The 20,135-nt window shown below is 46.0% G+C and overlaps 1 protein-coding gene across 2 annotated transcripts in view; it reads left to right on the top strand.

Annotated features, from left to right (window-relative positions):
- The window catches only part of LOC137656054 (uncharacterized), an 82,109-nt gene that overhangs the window by 42,800 nt on the left and 19,174 nt on the right, over positions 1–20,135 (top strand). For both annotated transcript variants that reach the window (XM_068390230.1, XM_068390229.1), the window contains exons 8-9: positions 757–877; positions 13,667–13,758. In XM_068390230.1, the coding sequence (XP_068246331.1) occupies positions 757–877; positions 13,667–13,758 (213 nt within the window). The remainder of the gene's footprint in view (positions 1–756; positions 878–13,666; positions 13,759–20,135) is intronic.

Genomic DNA, 20,135 nt, shown 5'->3' on the forward strand with positions numbered 1-20,135 from the left:
TTATGTGGAGTCAATGTTTCTGGCCAGCGTTCTCCATCTACCTCTGTCCCACACTTCATCACCGGTGAATCCCTTTGATTGAAGGTCATCCTTGATACAGTCCATCCACTTTCGCTTTGGTCTCCCTCTCCTTCTCGTTCCCTGTACCTCCATTTCCATCACTCTCCTCCCAATATACTGTTCATCTCTTCTCATGACATGACCATACCACCTCAATCTACTTTCTTGGATCTTATCTGATAGTTCTCTTAACTCCTGTGGTACCCTTAATTACCTCATTCCGTGTCTTATCTCTTCTTGTCACCCCACACATCCATCTCAACATTCTCATCTCTGCCACATCCATCTTCTTCTCTTCTGTCTTCTTTATTGGCCACGTCTCTGCTCCATACATCATTGCCGGTATCACAGCTGTCCTGTGTACTTTACCTTTCAACTTAACCCCTATTTTCCTGTTGCATAGTACAGTACTCCACACACTTTTTTCCAATTCTTCCATCCTATTTGTATTCTGTGGTTTATTTCTGCTCCCATATCACCATCCTCTGCAACTGGGAAAACTATTCTAGTGATTTGAAATTGTCATTGCTTTTTATATGCTTTCTGTTGGTTCAGCCACTCAAAAATCATTATCAGGTGACCCTTTATGCTAGATTGAAAAGGATACTTGTAGTAGTTCTTACAGTGGTTACTTACATTTTATTATTGCGGGCTTGGATTGAAGCCTAATTAATATGCTTTCGTTATTTACTACAGGTCCTGCTCTTATTCCTAACCTAGCAGTGAAAGACTCGGAACTTCTAGGTCATGGAGACATCATGGCAATTTTGTTTGGATGTATACTCGTAGTTTTTGTTGGCCTCTTCGTCTGTTATTTGTGAGTACATAAGATTTTATTTCTGAAATATGATATTTTGATTTGCAAAATACTATACTTTTTCTACAAAAATTTATTAAATACAAACCTAATAATCATAGACATGCCTGTATTGTGGTCTCAATGTCTCTAGAATCACTAATCTTTTGTGTGAGGGCATGTCCACACAACCAGGCCGTGTCTGACAGGTAAACATCATTCTAGGAAAACAGTGGTGAGTGCCATTGAACACCGGTGATGTCAGAACCAAGAACACAACTGAGAAACATATTTAAGACTGTGTTCGAGAAGTCGAAGTTTGGGCAAGGAACTTCTGGATTACAGAATCAAGTCTAACAATGGTTCCAAAAGTAACATGTTTCCCGTAGCTTGTAACGACTGGCTGTTAGTTGTTTTTGGTCATGTTCCTCACATATGTGTTCAGCCTGATTATAATTGTTTAGAATTCTTTGAAGGACTTTAAAATAGTTTTGGGTACATTCTCATGTACTTTTTCTTATGTGTGCTCAGTAACCATCTCGCAGTTTACTTAAGATAGTAACATGTCTTCCCCTTGCAGATCTAAGTAATTATTCTTTGTACCGTTCCATTTAACACATTTTTTTGTTCTGGCAAAGTGTAGAATGTTGATGCTGGGAGTGTCTCTCATACTTCTGCCTGATCTGAAGGGTAGTCAACAGAGTACTGACTACCCTAAACCTCAGAGTAACCCTGGGGGCTCCCAAATACCCCCAAGGTGAATAGCATCCAGACATACTTATGCTCCTTGTTAAGTTGCCGTGAGAACTACCCAAATGACCTCACCTGCAGAGGTACCACACTGATAATAATAATGGTCATAAAACGTAAGTGATATAACCTAGATGACAGAGTACCAGATGGGCAATATTAACTTGAAATACCAACGAAGCGAACAACGCCAAAATGGCTGCCAACACTGAGGAAAACCAATCCGCTCCCAAAATTAAAATTCACATTACTGGAAAGAGAACAAATGCCCGGTACTGAAAAAAGCTGTCAAAACAAACTATGGTACTTAACATTGGTAAAGGTGAAGTAGCAGCGTCAGTCATGATGAATTAACTCTAAACACGGAAAAAAAACACCGAGAGCTCAAACAACACAACTACTCGAGCAAGTCCAAAACAGAAGGATGTCCTAGAGGGCGCTCGTGTTAGGTGACAGTTGCGTGATCTAAGTGTGGTTTCTAGGGCCTTTGTTACGGCCCTTCCCTTTGATGAAGGAATTATCTAAATGGAAGACAGCCTGTGAATAGTGGTTTTCACACGCCCCTGATGTATACACGACACCCACAAGGTGCTTGCGCGAGGGTAGTAACCTCTGCATTCCATGCTTTTATCTTTCTCTGGTATATTTGGAAGATTTATATCAGAAAAGTTTAAAGAAGGACCTTTTCACCGGCCGTCACAGGTCTCTCCCCAGAAATAGATTTTTCCTTCGTCAAAATCCCTTTACTTCACGGTTGGAGACTATCCAGCATCTCCTCCGAGCGAAAGACTTTTTGCAAGGCACTGCACAGGAAATGTCTGGATACCTATTTGAGATCCTCTGCTGCCATCTACCAGGCAATGTGGGCCATCATATGCAGTTGTTCTCATAAAAAGGTTAGTACTTCTCTGGTTGGAGCCTCCATCCAGCTAATTCTGACATTCTTATCCACCTTCACTGGGAGAAGCTCCTCTCAATCTCAGCAGCGAAAGGCTATTGCTCAACTTGGACCCAGGTCTTTAGACTGAAGGGCTTAGATCTTTGTTGTGGGAATTGACTATTGGCTATGCCCATGAGAAGCTTTGAGCAATACTGCCCTTCAAGAGAATTCATTCAAACCTCCCGCCTGGAATGTAACCAAAATTCTCAGAGCCCTGTACGAACCTATGAACAAGCGCCATACAAGGATTTGACACTTGAGACAGTTGCTTGCCATGGCCTCTGTGAAACAAGTAGGCAAACTCCATGGCATGTGACATGATGTTAGTCATACTGAGAGATGTAGTGTCTCCTTTACCTTCATCCATGAGTTTGTCACCAGAACTCGAACTCAGGCTATTGATGGCTTAAGTTTTCAATATTAATCTTACCCGATAATCATGTAGCTGTCAACTCCGTTGCCCGACAGAATTCTACGGACGGGATACGCCAGCGATCGCTATACAAGAGGGGGGTGTACTCACCAGCGCCACCTGTGGCCAGGTACTGCAGTACTTCTTGTTGACACCACCTCAATTTTTCCTCTGTCGTGCTTCCGGCAAGACCTACATGGATACGCTTATAATTTTGGAGTCTTTGTTCACGGTTTTGGTGAAGTATTGCTCTGAGATTTCAGCTTTCGCTATACAGGAAGTTTTTCCCTTAGCTTAGATAGCTTTTGGATTAATTTTGATTAATGGTATAACGATCTTTGCTTTAATTTGGAAACCCCCTTTGACTGTTCTCTGATTCAAGATGTCCGACCATTCACAAGCTCCTACCCAAAGACGATGTAGAGTTAGCACTTGTGTTAGGCGTCTTCCGAAGGCCTCGGTTGATCCTCACACCGTTTGTTCCGACTGTCGGGGAAAATCCTGCCAGTTGGATGATCGATGTGAGGAATGTGCCGGTCTTTCGGAATTTGATTTTATTCAATTCCTTAAATATACGACTAAGTTAGAGAGGGAGAGAGTTAGGAGGAGTTCGGCTCGCTCTTTGCTTTATTCCTCCCCCCATGATCCTCATCCTTTTCCTCCCCCTGTAGTGGCTACCCCCGAACCTACTATTAGTGCTCAGCCTGATATGTCGGATGTTTTACGTGCCATTCAGGCTTTAGGCGATAAGGTGGAGTCGGTAGTGAGTGACCACAAGTTCCTCTTGGCAGACGTCAAGGAACTTAAAGTGAAAAGTGCAGTGGGAAGTGATAGTGCCAGTGCTGTGCCTAGTGCTAGTGTCAGTGTCAGTGTTGCGCGTGAGTATACTTCTGTGCGTGCCAGTCGTCCTCCCAGTCCGGGACCTCTTGCAAGCTCCCAAGCCCAGGGGAGAAGCAATGTCGAAGGGCAAAAGGGTTCGGCAGGCCTTGATCGGCGCACAGTAGTATCCTCAGTGGTTGCGGGCGTATCTTATAGAGATCGTCACTTCCACTCTCAGACGATTGAGCCCTTAATTTCCTCGTCTGCAGAAAAGAGAAAACGCTGGACTCAGGTCTCAAGACCTCTTAAGCGTAAAGTCCAGACCGCGCGAGTCCAACAGCCCGGGTGTAGCCATTGGGCTAGCTCGGACTCGCCGCAGTCATCAGGTGACTGCACGCCTCCTAAGAGAGGTAAGGCGATGCCTCAACAGACCTCAACTTCTGTTAAAGCTATGCCTCAACAGACCTCAACTTCTGTTGATCCTAAGATGGCTATGCTGCAGACTATGCAGTCGCAGCTTGCGGTGTTGATGCGGGAGTTTCAGGCAGAGAAGGTTTATACACCTCCTCCTGCGAGCGCTCCTCCTCCTCTGCGCAGTCCAATCTGCCAGACGTATGATGTTGAGGTTCCTCAAGCTACCTCCATGCGTGAGCTGCCGCGTTGGGAGTTGCCAGATACCAGCGCTGTGCAGCAACCTCCACTTTCCTTGAGGCAGGAGCCTCTTACCACGCGGCAACCTCCTCAACAATGGGGGCAGGAGCCTTATGCTTTACAACAACCTCCTCTACCCTTGAGGCAGGAGTTTCTTGCATTACAACCATCCTCGAGGCAGCAACCTCTTGAGGTACGACAACCTCTACCATCCTTGAGGCAGCCACCTCAACTCTCGCAGCAGCCACCTCCACTTTCCTCGAGGCGAGAACCTCAACTCTCGAGGCAAGCACCTCAAGAACCTCAACTCGTGAGACAAGAGCCTCTCTCTGCGCAGCCACCTCAACCCTTGAAGCAAGCGCAACTCTTGAGGCAGGAACCTCATGCTATGAGTCAGCCACCTCAACGCATGCATCTATCACTTTCTCCTCAGCTTGAGCCTCTTCCCATTCAACTTGAACCGCAGTCTATGCAGCATGAGCCTCATGTTTTACAACAGTCGCCTCTCACCACGCTTGCTCCTCAGACCTCCGCAGAACCTCCTTCATCCCAGCCTCATGACTTTGTCATTACCAGCCCTCATCCTCTTCAACAGAGACTTGAGGATGAATCCGCAAGTGCGCATGCACCCGCTCTTCAGGATTCAGCCATTCAGCATACCGCTTTACCTCTCGCTTCTCAACCCTCAGGTGATGAGGTTTCTGAGGATGAAGCTGCTCACCTGGATGATCCTTCATCTGACGTGGAGGAACCCAAGTCATTGCCACCCTCCATTGACTTTCGCAAGGTCCTGGCTCTGTTCAGAGAGTTATACCCGGATCACTTTGTTTCTGCTACACCTCGCTCTCCTCCATCCGAGTTCTCTCTAGGCATGCAACCTGTTAAGTCTGCCTACACTAAGCTCGTCTTCGCTAGATCTTCAAAGAGAGCTTTGAGAATGTTAGGGGATTGGTTGCAGTCCAAGCAGCAACTGGGAAAGACGTCTTTTATGTTTCCACCTCCTAAGCTGACGTCTAAGGCGGGCGTCTGGTATGCCACAGGAGAGGAACCAGGCTTGGGGGTCCCTGCCTCTGCCCAGGCTGACTTCTCAAGTTTGGTTGACTCTCCACGAAGGTCGGCTATGAGACGCTCTAAGGTCTGCTGGTCCTTTTCTGACCTGGACCACTTCTTAAAGGGAGTCTTTCGCGCCTTTGAAATTTTTAATTTTCTCGACTGGTGCCTGGGGGCCTTGAGCAAGAAGACTGCCCCATCTGACAAAGACTCGGCCATGCTGATCATGTCCTGTATGGACAAAGCAATTCGCGATGGTTCCGGCGAACTTGCCTCTATGTTTGTATCGGGAGTCCTCAAGAAAAGGGAACAACTTTGCTCCTTCCTTTCCACTGGTATCACCTCTTGCCAAAGGTCACAGTTACTTTTTGCTCCTCTTTTTAAGTTCCTGTTTCCTGAGGATCTTATCAAGGAATTGTCTGCGGCTCTTATTCAGAAGGACACGCATGACCTTGTGGCCTCTTCAGCACGGAAGGCTAAGGTTGCTCCTTCAGTTCCTAGAACTTACCGCACCCCAATGGCTGATACTCCTGCTACCAGATTTATTCCGCCCTTTCGTGGCAGAGCCCCCAGCCGAGGAGGTACCCGCCCAGACGGTCACAGGGGCAGGTCCAAGAAAGATACCAAGTCTTCGAAAAGCAAACATTGACTCTCCTCCTCTCCAGACAGCCGTAGGAGCCAGACTCAAGATCTTCTGGCAAGCTTGGGAAAGAAGAGGTGCAGACGCCCAGTCTGTCAAGTGGCTAAGGGAGGGTTACAGGATACCATTCTGCCGCAATCCCCCTCTGACCACTTCTCCCATCAACCTCTCTCTCAACTACAAGGAAAAGGACAAGAGGCTAGCGTTACATCAAGAGGTGTCGCTCCTGTTACAGAAGGAGGCAGTGGTGATAGTCCGGGATCATCAATCCCCGGGCTTCTACAACCGTCTCTTTCTGGTGGCCAAGAAGACAGGAGGTTGGAGACCGGTGCTGGACGTCAGTGCGCTCAATGCTTATGTCACCAAGCAGACGTTCACTATGGAGACGACGAAGTCGGTCCTAGCAGCGGTCAGGCAGGAGGACTGGATGGTCTCGTTGGATCTGAAAGACGCCTACTTTCACGTTCCCATTCATCCAGACTCCCAACCTTTTCTGAGATTCGTTTTTGGAAAGGTTGTGTACCAATTCCAAGCCCTGTGCTTTGGCCTAAGCACGGCACCTATGGTGTTTACGCGACTGATGAGGAATATTGCGAAATTCCTCCACTTGGCGGACATCAGAGCCTCCCTTTATTTAGACGACTGGCTGTTAAGAGCCCCCACAAGTCGTCGCTGTCTGGAGAGTCTCAGTTGGACTTTGGACTTGACCAAGGAACTGGGTCTTTTGGTCAACTTAGAGAAGTCCCAGCTTATTCCTTCCCAAACCATCGTTTACCTGGGAATGGAGATTCGGAGTCAAGCTTTTCGGGCTTTTCCGTCGGCCCCAAGAATCAACCAAGCCCTAGAGTGCATACTGAGCATGCTGAAGAGGAACAGATGCTCGGTGAGACAGTGGATGAGTCTAACAGGGACCCTATCATCGTTAGCCCTGTTCACCGAGTTAGGGAGACTCCACCTCCGCCCCCTTCAATTCCATCTAGCAGCTCACTGGGACAAGAATATGACGCTCGAAGCGGTCTCTATTCCTGTTACCAAAGAGATGAAGACTACTCTCATGTGGTGGAAGAGCAACATCCTTCTCAAGGAGGGTCTCTCGTTAGCTGTTCAGACCCCCAATCTTCATCTCTATTCGGACGCATCAGACTCGGGCTGGGGCGCGACCTTGGACGGACAGGAATGCTCGGGAACATGGAACAAGGAACAGGAAACGCTTCACATCAATTGCAAGGAGTTGTTGGCAGTACATCTGGCCTTAATGAACTTCAAGTCCCTCCTGCTAAACAAGGTGGTGGAGGTGAACTCCGACAACACCACAGCCTTGGCATACATCTCCAAGCAGGGAGGGACTCATTCGAGGAAGCTGTACGAGATAGCAAGGGACCTCCTCATTTGGTCAAGAGGTCTAAACCTCACGCTGGTAACGAGATTCATTCAGGGCAATATGAATGTCTCGGCAGATCGCCTCAGCAGGAAGGGTCAAGTCATCCCCACAGAATGGACCCTTCACAAGAACGTGTGCAACAGACTTTGGACCTTGTGGGGTCAGCCAACGATAGATCTGTTCGCCACCTCCATGACCAAGAGGCTCCCATTGTACTGTTCCCCAATTCCAGACCCGGCAGCAGTTCACGTGGATGCTTTTCTGCTGGATTGGTCCCATCTCGATCTATATGCATTCCCGCCGTTCAAGATCATCAACAGAGTTATTCAGAAGTTCGTCTCTCACGAAGGGACACGGCTGACGTTGGTTGCTCCCCTTTGGCCTGCAAGAGAATGGTTCACAGAGGTACTGCAATGGCTGGTCGACGTTCCCAGGACTCTTCCTCTAAGAGTGGACCTTCTACGTCAACCTCACGTAAAGAAGGTACACCCAAGCCTCCACGCTCTTCGTCTGACTGCCTTCAGACTATCGAAAGACTCTCTAGAGCTAGAGGCTTTTCGAAGGAGGCAGCCAGAGCGATTGCCAGAGCAAGGAGGATATCCACTCGTAGAGTCTATCAATCCAAGTGGGAAGTCTTCCGAAGCTGGTGCAGAGCCAATGCAGTTTCCTCTACCAATACCTCTGTAACCCAAGTTGCTGACTTCCTGTTACATCTTAGGAATGTTAGATCTCTTTCGGCTCCTACGATCAAAGGGTACAGAAGTATGTTGGCATCAGTTTTCCGCCACAGAGGCTTGGATCTTTCCTCCAACAAGGATCTACAGGACATCCTTAAGTCTTTCGAGACCTCTAAAGAACGTCGCTTGTCCACTCCAGGCTGGAATCTAGACGTAGTCTTAAGGTTCCTTATGTCTCCTAGATTTGAACCTCTCCAGTCAGCCTCTTTCAAAGACCTTACTCTCAAAACTCTTTTCCTCGTCTGCCTTGCAACAGCCAAAAGAGTTAGTGAGGTTCACGCCTTCAGCAGGAACATAGGATTCACATCCGAAACAGCAACATGTTCCTTACAGCTCGGGTTTTTGGCAAAAAATGAACTTCCTTCACGTCCTTGGCCTAGATCGTTCGAAATTCCTAGCCTTTCCAACATGGTGGGTAACGAGCTAGAGAGAGTTCTTTGCCCTGTCAGAGCTCTAAAGTACTATCTTAAAAGGTCAAAACCTATACGAGGACAATCAGAGGCCTTATGGTGTGCCATCAAGAAACCTTCGATGCCTATGTCCAAAAACGCTGTTTCGTATTACATAAGGCTTCTGATTAGAGAAGCTCATTCTCACATGAAGGATGAAGACCTTGCTTTGCTGAAGGTAAGGACCCACGAAGTGAGAGCTGTAGCTACTTCGATGGCCTTCAAACAGAACCGTTCTCTGCAGAGTATTATGGATGCAACCTATTGGAGGAGCAAGTCAGTGTTTGCATCATTTTATCTCAAAGATGTCCAGTCTCTTTACGAGAACTGCTACACCCTGGGACCATTCGTAGCAGCGAGTGCAGTAGTAGGTGAGGGCTCAGCCACTACATTCCCTTAATCCCATAACCTTTTTTAACCTTTCTCTTGAATGCTTTTATTGTTGTTTTTGGGTTGTTACGGTAGGCTAAGAAGCCTTCCGCATCCTAGTTGATTTGGCGGGTGGTCAATTCGTTCTTGAGAAGCGCCTAGGTTAGAGGTTGTGTAGAGGTCCTTTAGTATGGGTTGCAGCCCTTTATACTTCAGCACCTTGGAGTTGTTCAGTCTCCTAAGAGGAACGCTGCGCTCAGTAAGGAAGACGAACTTATTAAAGGCAGAGTAATGGTTCAAGTCGACTTCCTTACCAGGTACTTATAATTTCATTGTTATTTTGAATAACTGATAATATGAAATACGGGATACTTAGCTTCTTGATATACATGTACACTGGTTTTCACCCACCTCCCTGGGTGTGAATCACCTACATGATTATCGGGTAAGATTAATATTGAAAAATTTTATTTTCATTAGTAAAATAAATTTTTGAATATACTTACCCGATAATCATGATTTAATTGACCCACCCTTCCTCCCCATAGAGAACCAGTGGACCGAGGAAAAATTGAGGTGGTGTCAACAAGAAGTACTGCAGTACCTGGCCACAGGTGGCGCTGGTGAGTACACCCCCCTCTTGTATAGCGATCGCTGGCGTATCCCGTCCGTAGAATTCTGTCGGGCAACGGAGTTGACAGCTACATGATTATCGGGTAAGTATATTCAAAAATTTATTTTACTAATGAAAATAACATGTTTGAGACCTTTTCCATTCTCTCACTTAGGATGTAATCAATAATCTGAGGGATTTGCTTCTTTTCTCTGTGAGGGCGCTACCTCACTACCTGAAGCAAACTTAGTCCTTCAGACCCCCTCTTCACTGTCTTATTAGCTTGGGCAGGTATAAGCAGAATATTTCCTGAAACACCATCTCCCTCTTACTTTGAGAAACAATAAGAAAAATGCATCCTCCTCCAGTAGAAGGCCTGGTTAAATGAGTGCTCCTAAAGTCAGATGGATTGGTACAACTCTAGCTCTCAAGAAGAACCTGTTGTTGGTACAAGTACAGAAGGAATTATATCTGCCTCCCTATTATCCTCAACATTCAGTAAACTTTCAAAATACTCCCCCCACCTTTTCTTTGTCTCCTCTTGTTTTAACAACTTTCCATTTCCATCTTTCACTGTCTCTTCAATTCTTGAACCAGCCTTCCTTACTCTCTTCACTTAATTCCAAAACTTCTTCTTATTCTCTTCATATGAATGACCCAATCCCAGACCCCACCTCAGGTCAGCTGCCCCCTTTGCCTTACTTCCATATACCAAAGGCACTTCCCCCAATTTTGGGGGGTAGCCGACATCAACAAGAACAAAACAAAAAAGGGGACCTCTACTCTCTATGTTCCTCCAGCCTAACCAGGGACTCAGCCGAGTTCAGCTGGTACTGCTAGGGTGCCACAGCCCAACCTCCCACATTTCCACCACAGATGAAGCTTCATACTGCTGAGTCCCCTACTGCTGCTACCTCCGCGGTCATCTAAGGCACCGGAGGAAGCAGCAGGGCCTACCGGAACTGCGTCACAATCGCTCGCCATTCATTCCTATTTCTAGCACGCTCTCTTGCCTCTCTTACATCTATCCTCCTATCACCCAGAGCTTTCTTCACACCATCCATCCACCCAAACCTTGGCCTTCCTCTTGTACTTCTCCCATCAACTCTTGCATTCATCACCTTCTTTAGCAGACAGCCATTCTCCATTCTCTCAACATGGCCAAACCACCTTAACACATTCATATCCACTCTAGCCGCTAACTCATTTCTCACACCCGTTCTCACCCTCACCACCTCGTTCCTGACCCTATCTACTCGAGATACACCAGTCATACTCCTCAGACACTTCATCTCAAACACATTCAATTTCTGTCTCTCCATCACTTTCATTCCCCACAACTCCGATCCATACATCACAGTTGGTACAATCACTTTCTCATATAGAACTCTCTTTACATTCATGCCCAACCCTCTATTTTTTACTACTCCCTTAACTGCCCCCAACACTTTGCAACCTTCATTCACTCTCTGACGTACATCTGCTTCCACTCCACCATTTGCTGCAACAACAGACCCCAAGTACTTAAACTGATCCACCTCCTCAAGTAACTCTCCATTCAACATGACATTCAACCTTGCACCACCTTCCCTTCTCGTACATCTCATAACCTTACTCTTACCCACATTAACTCTCAACTTCCTTCTCTCACACACCCTTCCAAATTCTGTCACTAGTCGGTCAAGCTTCTCTTCTGTGTCTGCTACCAGTACAGTATCATCCGCAAACAACAACTGATTTACCTCCCATTCATGATCATTCTCGTCTACCAGTTTTAATCCTCGTCCAAGCACTCGAGCATTCACCTCTCTCACCACTCCATCAACATACAAGTTAAACAACCACGGCGACATCACACATCCCTGTCTCAGCCCCACTCTCACCGGAAACCAATCGCTCACTTCATTTCCTATTCTAACACATGCTTTACTACCTTTGTAGAAACTTTTCACTGCTTGCAACAACCTTCCACCAACTCCATATAACCTCATCACATTCCACATTGCTTCCCTATCAACTCTATCATATGCTTTCTCCAGATCCATAAACGCAACATACACCTCCTTACCTTTTGCTAAATATTTCTCGCATATCTGCCTAACTGTAAAAATCTGATTCATACAACCCCTACCTCTTCTAAAACCCCCCTGTACTTCCCAGATTGCATTCTCTGTTTTATCCTTAATCCTATTAATCAGTACTCTACCATACACTTTTCCAACTACACTCAACAAACTAATACCTCTTGAATTACAACACTCATGCACATCTCCCTTACCCTTATATAGTGGTACAATACATGCACAGACCCAATCTACTGGTACCATTGACAACACAAAACACACATTAAACAATCTCACCAACCATTCAATTACAGTCACACCCCCTTCCTTCAACATCTCAGCTTTCACACCATCCATACCAGATGCTTTTCCTACTCTCGTTTCATCTAGTGCTCTCCTCACTTCCTCTATTGTAATCTCTCTCTCATTCTCATCTCCCATCACTGGCACCTCAACACCTGGAACAGCAATTATCTCTGCCTCCCTATCATCCTCAACATTCAGCAAACTTTCAAAATATTCCGCCCACCTTTTCCTTGCCTCCTCTCCTTTTAACAACCTTCCATTTCCATCTTTCACTGTCTCTTCAATTCTTGCGCCGGCCTTCCTTACTCTCTTCACTTCTTTCCAAAACTTCTTCTTATTCTCTTCATATGACTGACCCAGTCCCTGACCCCACCTCAGGTCAGCTGCCCTCTTTGCCTCACGTACCTTGCGCTTTACTTCCACCTTTTTCTCTCTATATTTTACATACTTCTCTATACTATTACTCTGCAGCCATTCTTCAAAAGCCCTCTTTTTCTCTTCCACTTTTACCTTCACTCCTTCATTCCACCATTCACTGCCCTTCCTCATGCTGCCTCCAACAACCTTCTTGCCACATACATCACTTGCAATCCCAACAAAATTTTCTTTTGCTAACTTCCACTCCTCCTCTAAATTACCAGTTTCTCTTACTCTCACCTCGTCATATGCCATTTTCAACCTTTCCTGATATTTACTTTTTACCCCAGGTTTTATTAGCTCTTCAACCCTCACTAGCTCCCTTTTACATCCACCTACTCTATTCCCCCACTCTTTTGCTACAACCAATTTTCCTTCCACCAAAAAATGATCAGACATACCGTTAGCCATACCCCTAAACACGTGCACGTCTTTCAATCTTCCAAACATTCTTCTAGTTATCAACACATAATCCATTAATGCCCTTTCTACTACTCTTCCATTTGCCACTCTTACCCATGTATACTTATTTTTATCTTTCTTCTTACCTTGTGCTTTACCTCCACATAATCCTGGTAATTTCTGAGGATCACAACATAATTCTAGATTTTATTAATGAGATGGTGATTAATCTGATTTAAATTGAATTTGATTTTTCATGTCAGTTTACAGGAACTTTAAGCTAAATGGCAAGATTAAAATTGTAATGATCTTCATAGGCAAGTTGAAACAAATACCAAATGGCATATATGCCAAATACTATTGTCAGTAAGTTTCGTACAATGCATTTCAAGTTCAAGTGGCATTAAAAACCATAAATAGTGTACTGTACCCTGTACACTCATATGCATATTATTGTATATTCATATGCTTGAACAACCCATGTATAACAGAATAGTACTTCACATATACAGTATTCATTTGTATAAGTTTTGGAGCTATTTTAACTGTTATTAACATAAGTTTACATTATGTAAATTTGACAGCTATATTTCTGTACAGTATGTACTGGTATGTTAGAGGCAACGTGAATTCTTATCCTTCATGGTAATATGGAAAAAGTGGTTTTGTATTCCATTCCCAAATTAAAATCCTATATTTTCAGCAAAAACTATATCCATTAATAGCAGATAATGTAAAAGCTAATTTCCATTTATAAACCTAGTTGCAATTGTTTATACCATTTTTAACCATTACTTATTACCTGTTACAGGGTTAGACGTTACGTAAAAGACCACCAGACCACCATGCAGCATCATGTTATGCAAGAGAGGCTCGCGTCTCAGAGACGAGGAAGACAGGAAGGTTAGTAGTGTCAGGTAAAGAGGCTGACAGATAGGTAGGTACCTGATGCTCTTATGGAGCCCAAACTTTAAGCAAGTAAGAAAAGGGGATGATTCAAACTATAAAAAGAAGGGGTTGAAAAATAGTGTGACATAAACACAATGGAAGCAGTAGATATAATTGTTGAGAAGTTGAGGGTAATAGAGTGGATGAAAAGGAAAATAAGGTGCTAATGGTCTATAGTGTGCAATGAATGAAGAACATAAAATCTCTAAAGATCAATAACATTAAAATAGATCTGTTATATACAGTATAAACAATGAAAAAAGACTCATTTTAGCCCGTTCCACATGAAAACATTCAATGCAAGTTAGAACTTCTGAAGTCCCACAGATTCAACTGCCAGATTAGGAAGATCATTCCACAATCTGATCACAGCTGAAATAAATCTTCTAAAATACTGTGTAGTATTGAGCTTTATGATGAAGGTAAGACTGTTAGAACTAACTGCATAGCTAGTACTATGTACAGGATGGTACAATGGGGAGATCCGAATGCAAAGTATGGTCAGCATTATAAAGAATCTTATGAAACATGCATAAAGAACTAACTAAACGACAGTGCCCAGGATTAATATCAAAATCAGGAATAAAAAATTTCACAGACTGCAATTTTTTGTCCAACAAATTAAGATGAGAGTCAGTAGCTGAAGACCAGACAGAACAATACTCAACACAGGGAAAAAGGAATGAATTAAAACACTTCAGAATACTGTAGATTGATAACTAAAAATCTTGAAAGATTTTCTCTAAGACAATGTTTTGTGCAATTGGAGAAGAAACAGACAGTGTGTTTCTCAAAAGTAAATTTGCAATCAAGAATCACACCTACAATTTTAAAATTGCATATACAGCAGTTAAAGAAACAATATCAATGCAGAGATTTGGATATTGAGGAGCCACTGTCCTTGACCTGCTTACAATCATACTTTAAGTTTTGTTAGGGTTCAGCTTCATGCCCCATAATTTGCACCATGCACTAATTTTAGCTAGATCTCTATTAAGGAATTCAACAACTCCAATTTTATCTTCAGGAGATGGAATTGATGCAAAGAGAGTAGCATCATCTGGATATGTAAAAAGCTTGTTTTCTAGACCATTCGTATACTTACTGTGGAGCCCATCAACAACAATCATTTACAATCTGTCATATAAATTCAACAATAATGCTGAGGATACTGGAATCAAACTGCGTAATTTCTTGATAACCAGCGTGAATTTTATCATTTATCATCATGCTTAGCTAATGCTCCAGGCTCTCCTCCTGAGATGTTTGGCGCAAATGATGAATGCAGAACAAAAATATGTTTTGTCTTGATTTCCTTAATGCTTTTGACAACCTTCCTGTAGAGGATTAAGGACAAAAGTAAGAAGCAGCCTAGGTACCCTAGATGAAGAAGAGAAATCAGATCAGAGACTTTTCAAGTAACAAACACTGAATTTTACCTCATACTCTAGAGGAGATTTTAAAATCCCAATATGAATATCACATTGTTATGCAAGATTGATACATTATAACATTTTTAATTACCATTTTTCAATATTAATCTTACCCGATAATCATGTAGCTGTCAACTCCGTTGCCCGACAGAATTCTACGGACGGGATACGCCAGCGATCGCTATACAAGAGGGGGGTGTACTCACCAGCGCCATCTGTGGTCAGGTACTCCAGTACTTCTTGACAACACCACCTCAATTTTTCCTCTGTCGTGCTTCCGGCAAGACCTACATGGATACGCTTATGATTTTGGAGTCTTTGTTCTCGGTTTTGGTGAAGTATTGCTCTGAGATTTCAGCTTTCGCTATACAGGAAGCTTTTCCCTTAGCTTAGATAGCTTTTGGATTGATTTTGATTAATGGTATAACGATCTTTGCTTTAATTTGGAATCCCCCCTTGACTGTTCTCTGATTCAAGATGTCCGACCATTCTCAAGCTCCTACCCAAAGACGATGTAGGACTTGTATTAGGCGTCTTCCGAAGGCCTCGGTTGATCCTCACACCGTTTGTTCCGACTGTAGGGGAAAATCCTGTCAGTTGGAAGATCGATGTGAGGAATGTGCCGGACTTTCGGAATTTGATTTTATTCAATTCCTCAAGTGTACGACTAAGTTAGAGAGAGAGAGAGTTAGGAGGAGTTCGGCTCGCTCTTTACTTTATTCCTCCCCCCATGATCCTCAACCTTTTCCTCCCCCTGTAGTGGCTACCCCCGAACCTATTATTAGTGCTCAGCCTGATATGTCGGATGTTTTACGTGCCATTCAGGCTTTAGGTGATAAGGTGGAGTCGGTAGTGAGTGACCACAAGTTTCTCTTGGCAGATGTCAAGGAACTTAAAGGGAAAAGTGCAGTGGGAAGTGGTAGTGCCAGTGCTGTGCCTAGTGTCAGTGTCAGTGTTGCGCATGAGGATACTTCTGTGCGTGCCAGTCGTCCTCCCAGTCCGGGACCTCTTGCAAGCTCCCAAGCCCAGGGGAGAAGCAGTGTCGAAGGGCAAAAGGGTTCGGCAGGCCTTGATCGGCGCACAGTAGTATCCTCAGTGGTTGCGGGCGTATCTTATAGAGATCGTCACTTCCACTCTCAGACGATTGAGCCCTTTATTTCCTCGTCTGCAGAAGATGTTTCCGGGAGGAAACGCTGGACCCAGGTCTCAAGGCCTCTTAAGCGTAAGGTCCAGACCGCGCGAGTCCAACAGCCCGGGTGTAGCCACTGGGCTAGTTCGGACTCGCCGCAGTCATCAGATGGCTGCACGCCTCCTAAGAGAGGTAAAGCGATGCCTCAACAGACCTCAACTTCTGTTAAAGCTATGCCTCAACAGACCTCAACTTCTGTTGATCCCAAGTTGGCTATGCTGCAGACTATGCAGTCGCAGCTTGCGGTGTTGATGCAGGAGTTTCAGGCAGAGAAGGTTATCACGCCTCCTCCTGCGAGCGCTCCCCCACCTCTGCGCAGTCCAGCCTGCCAGACGTATGATGTTGAGGTTCCTCAAGCTACCTCCATGCGTGAGCTGCCGCATTGGGAGTTGCCAGATACCAGCGCTGTGCAGCAACCTCCACTTTCCTTGAGGCAGGAGCCTCTTGCCACGCGGCAACCTCCTCAACACTTGGGGCAGGAGCCTTATGCTTTGCAGCAACCTCCTCTACCCTTGAGGCAGCAACCTCTTGCGGTGCGACAACCTCCACCATCCTTGAGGCAGCAACCTCAACTCTTGCAGCAGCCACCTCCACTTTCCTCGAGGCGAGAACCTCAACTCTCGAGGCGAGCACCTCAACTCTTGAGGCTAGAACCTCAACTCGTGGGACAAGAGCCTCTCTCTGCGCAGCCACCTCAACCCTTGAGGCAAGCGCAACTCTTGAGGCAGGAACCTCATGCTATGAGACAGCCACCTCAACGCATGCAGCAACCACATTCTTCTCAGCTTAAGCCGCTTCCTATTCAACTTGAACCGCAGACTATGCAGCATGAGCCTCATGCTTTACAGCATTCGCCTCTCGCCACGCTTGCTCCTCAGACCCCCGCAGAACCTCCTTCATCCCAGCCTCAGGACTTTGTCATTACCAGCCCTCATCCTCTTCAGCAGAGTCTTGAGGATGAATCCGCTAGTGCGCATGCACCCGTTCTTCAGGATTCAGCCATTCAGCATACTGCTTTATCGTTACCTCTCGCTTCTCAACACTCAGGTGATGAGGTTTCTGAGGATGAAGCGGCTCACCTGGATGATCCTTCATCTGATGTGGAGGAACCCAAGTCATTGCCACCCTCCATTGACTTTCGCAAGGTACTTACTCTTTTCAGAGAGTTATACCCTGAACACTTTGTTTCTGCTACCCCTCGTTCTCCTCCATCCGAGTTCTCTCTAGGCATGCAACCTGTTAAGTCTGCCTACACTAAGCTTGTCTTCGCTAGATCATCAAAGAGAGCTTTGAGAATGTTAGGGGATTGGTTGCAGTCCAAGCAGCAACTGGGAAAGACGTCTTTTATGTTTCCGCCTCCTAAGCTGGCTTCTAAGGCGGGCGTCTGGTATGCCACGGGAGAGGAACCAGGCTTGGGGGTCCCTGCCTCTGCCCAGGCTGACTTCTCAAGTTTGGTTGACTCTCCACGAAGGTCGGCTATGAGACGCTCTTAAGGTCTGCTGGACCTTTTCTGACCTGGACCACTTCTTAAAGGGAGTCTTTCGCGCCTTTGAAATTTTTAATTTCCTCGACTGGTGCCTGGGGGCCTTGAGCAAGAAGACTGCCCCTTCTGACAAAGACTCGGCCATGCTGATTATGTCCTGTATGGACAAAGCAATTCGCGATGGTTCCGGCGAACTTGCCTCTATGTTTGTATCGGGAGTCCTCAAGAAAAGGGAACAACTTTGCTCCTTCCTTTCCACTGGTATCACCTCTTGCCAAAGGTCACAGTTACTTTTTGCTCCTCTTTCTAAGTTCCTGTTTCCTGAGGATCTTATCAAGGAAATGTCTGCGGCTCTTATACAGAAGGATACGCATGACCTCGTGGCCTCTTCAACACGGAAGGCTAAGGTTGCACCTTCAGTACCAAGAACTTACCGCACCCCAGTGGCTGATACTCCTGCTACCAGATTTATTCCGCCCTTTCGGGGCAGAGCCCCCAGCCGAGGAAGTACCCGCCCAGACGGTCACAGGGGCAGGTCCAAGAAAGGTACCAAGTCTTCGAAAAGCAAACATTGACTCTCCTCCTCTCCAGACAGCCGTAGGAGCCAGACTCAAGACCTTCTGGCAAGCTTGGGAAAGAAGAGGTGCAGACGCCCAGTCTGTCAAGTGGCTAAGGGAGGGTTACAGGATCCCTTTCTGCCGCAATCCCCCTCTGACCACTTCTCCCATCAACCTCTCTCCCAACTACAAGGAAAAGGACAAGAGGCTAGCGTTACATCAAGAGGTGTCGCTCCTGTTACAGAAGGAGGCAGTGGTGATAGTCCGGGATCATCAATCCCCGGGCTTTTACAACCGTCTCTTCCTGGTGGCCAAGAAGACAGGAGGTTGGAGACCGGTGCTGGACGTCAGTGCGCTCAATGCTTATGTCACCAAGCAGACGTTCACTATGGAGACGACGAAGTCGGTCCTAGCAGCGGTCAGGCAGGAGGACTGGATGGAATCGTTGGATCTGAAAGACGCCTACTTTCACGTCCCCATTCATCCAGACTCCCAACCTTTTCTGAGATTCGTTTTTGGAAAGGTTGTGTACCAATTCCAAGCCCTGTGTTTTGGCCTAAGCACGGCACCTATGGTGTTTACGCGACTGATGAGGAATATTGCCAAATTCCTCCACTTGGCGGACATCAGAGCCTCCCTTTATTTAGACGACTGGCTTTTAAGAGCCCCCACAAGTCGTCGCTGTCTGGAGAGTCTCAGATGGACTTTGGACTTGACCAAGGAACTGAGTCTTTTGGTCAACTTAGAGAAGTCCCAGCTTATTCCTTCCCAAACCATCGTTTACCTGGGAATGGAGATTCGGAGTCAAGCTTTTCGGGCTTTTCCGTCGGCCCCAAGAATCAACCAAGCCCTAGAGTGCATCCTGAGCATGCTGAAGAGGAACAGATGCTCGGTGAGACAGTGGATGAGTCTAACAGGGACCCTGTCATCGTTAGCCCTGTTCACCGAGTTAGGGAGACTCCACCTCCGCCCCCTTCAATACCATCTAGCAGCTCACTGGGACAAGAATATGACGCTCGAAGCGGTCTCTATTCCTGTTACCAAAGAGATGAAGACCACTCTCATGTGGTGGAAGAGCAACATCCTTCTCAAGGAGGGTCTCTCGTTAGCTGTTCAGACCCCCAATCTTCATCTCTATTCGGACGCATCAGACTCGGGCTGGGGCGCGACCTTGGACGGACAGGAATGCTCGGGAACATGGAACAAGGAACAGGAAACGCTTCACATCAATTGCAAGGAGTTGTTGGCAGTACATCTGGCCTTAATGAACTTCAAGTCCCTCCTGCTAAGCAAGGTGGTGGAGGTGAACTCCGACAACACCACAGCCTTGGCGTACATCTCCAAGCAGGGAGGGACTCATTCGAGGAAGCTGTACGAGATAGCAAGGGACCTCCTCATTTGGTCAAGAAGTCGAAACCTCACGCTGGTAACGAGATTCATTCAAGGCAATATGAATGTCTCGGCAGATCGCCTCAGCAGGAAGGGTCAAGTCATCCCCACAGAATGGACCCTTCACAAGAACGTGTGCAACAGGCTTTGGGCCTTGTGGGGTCAGCCAACGATAGATCTGTTCGCTACCTCGATGACCAAGAGGCTCCCATTGTACTGTTCCCCAATCCCAGACCCGGCAGCAGTTCACGTGGATGCTTTTCTGCTGGATTGGTCCCACC

This window comes from Palaemon carinicauda, chromosome 17 (assembly GCF_036898095.1).
Source record: "Palaemon carinicauda isolate YSFRI2023 chromosome 17, ASM3689809v2, whole genome shotgun sequence".
NCBI lineage: Eukaryota > Metazoa > Arthropoda > Malacostraca > Decapoda > Palaemonidae > Palaemon > Palaemon carinicauda.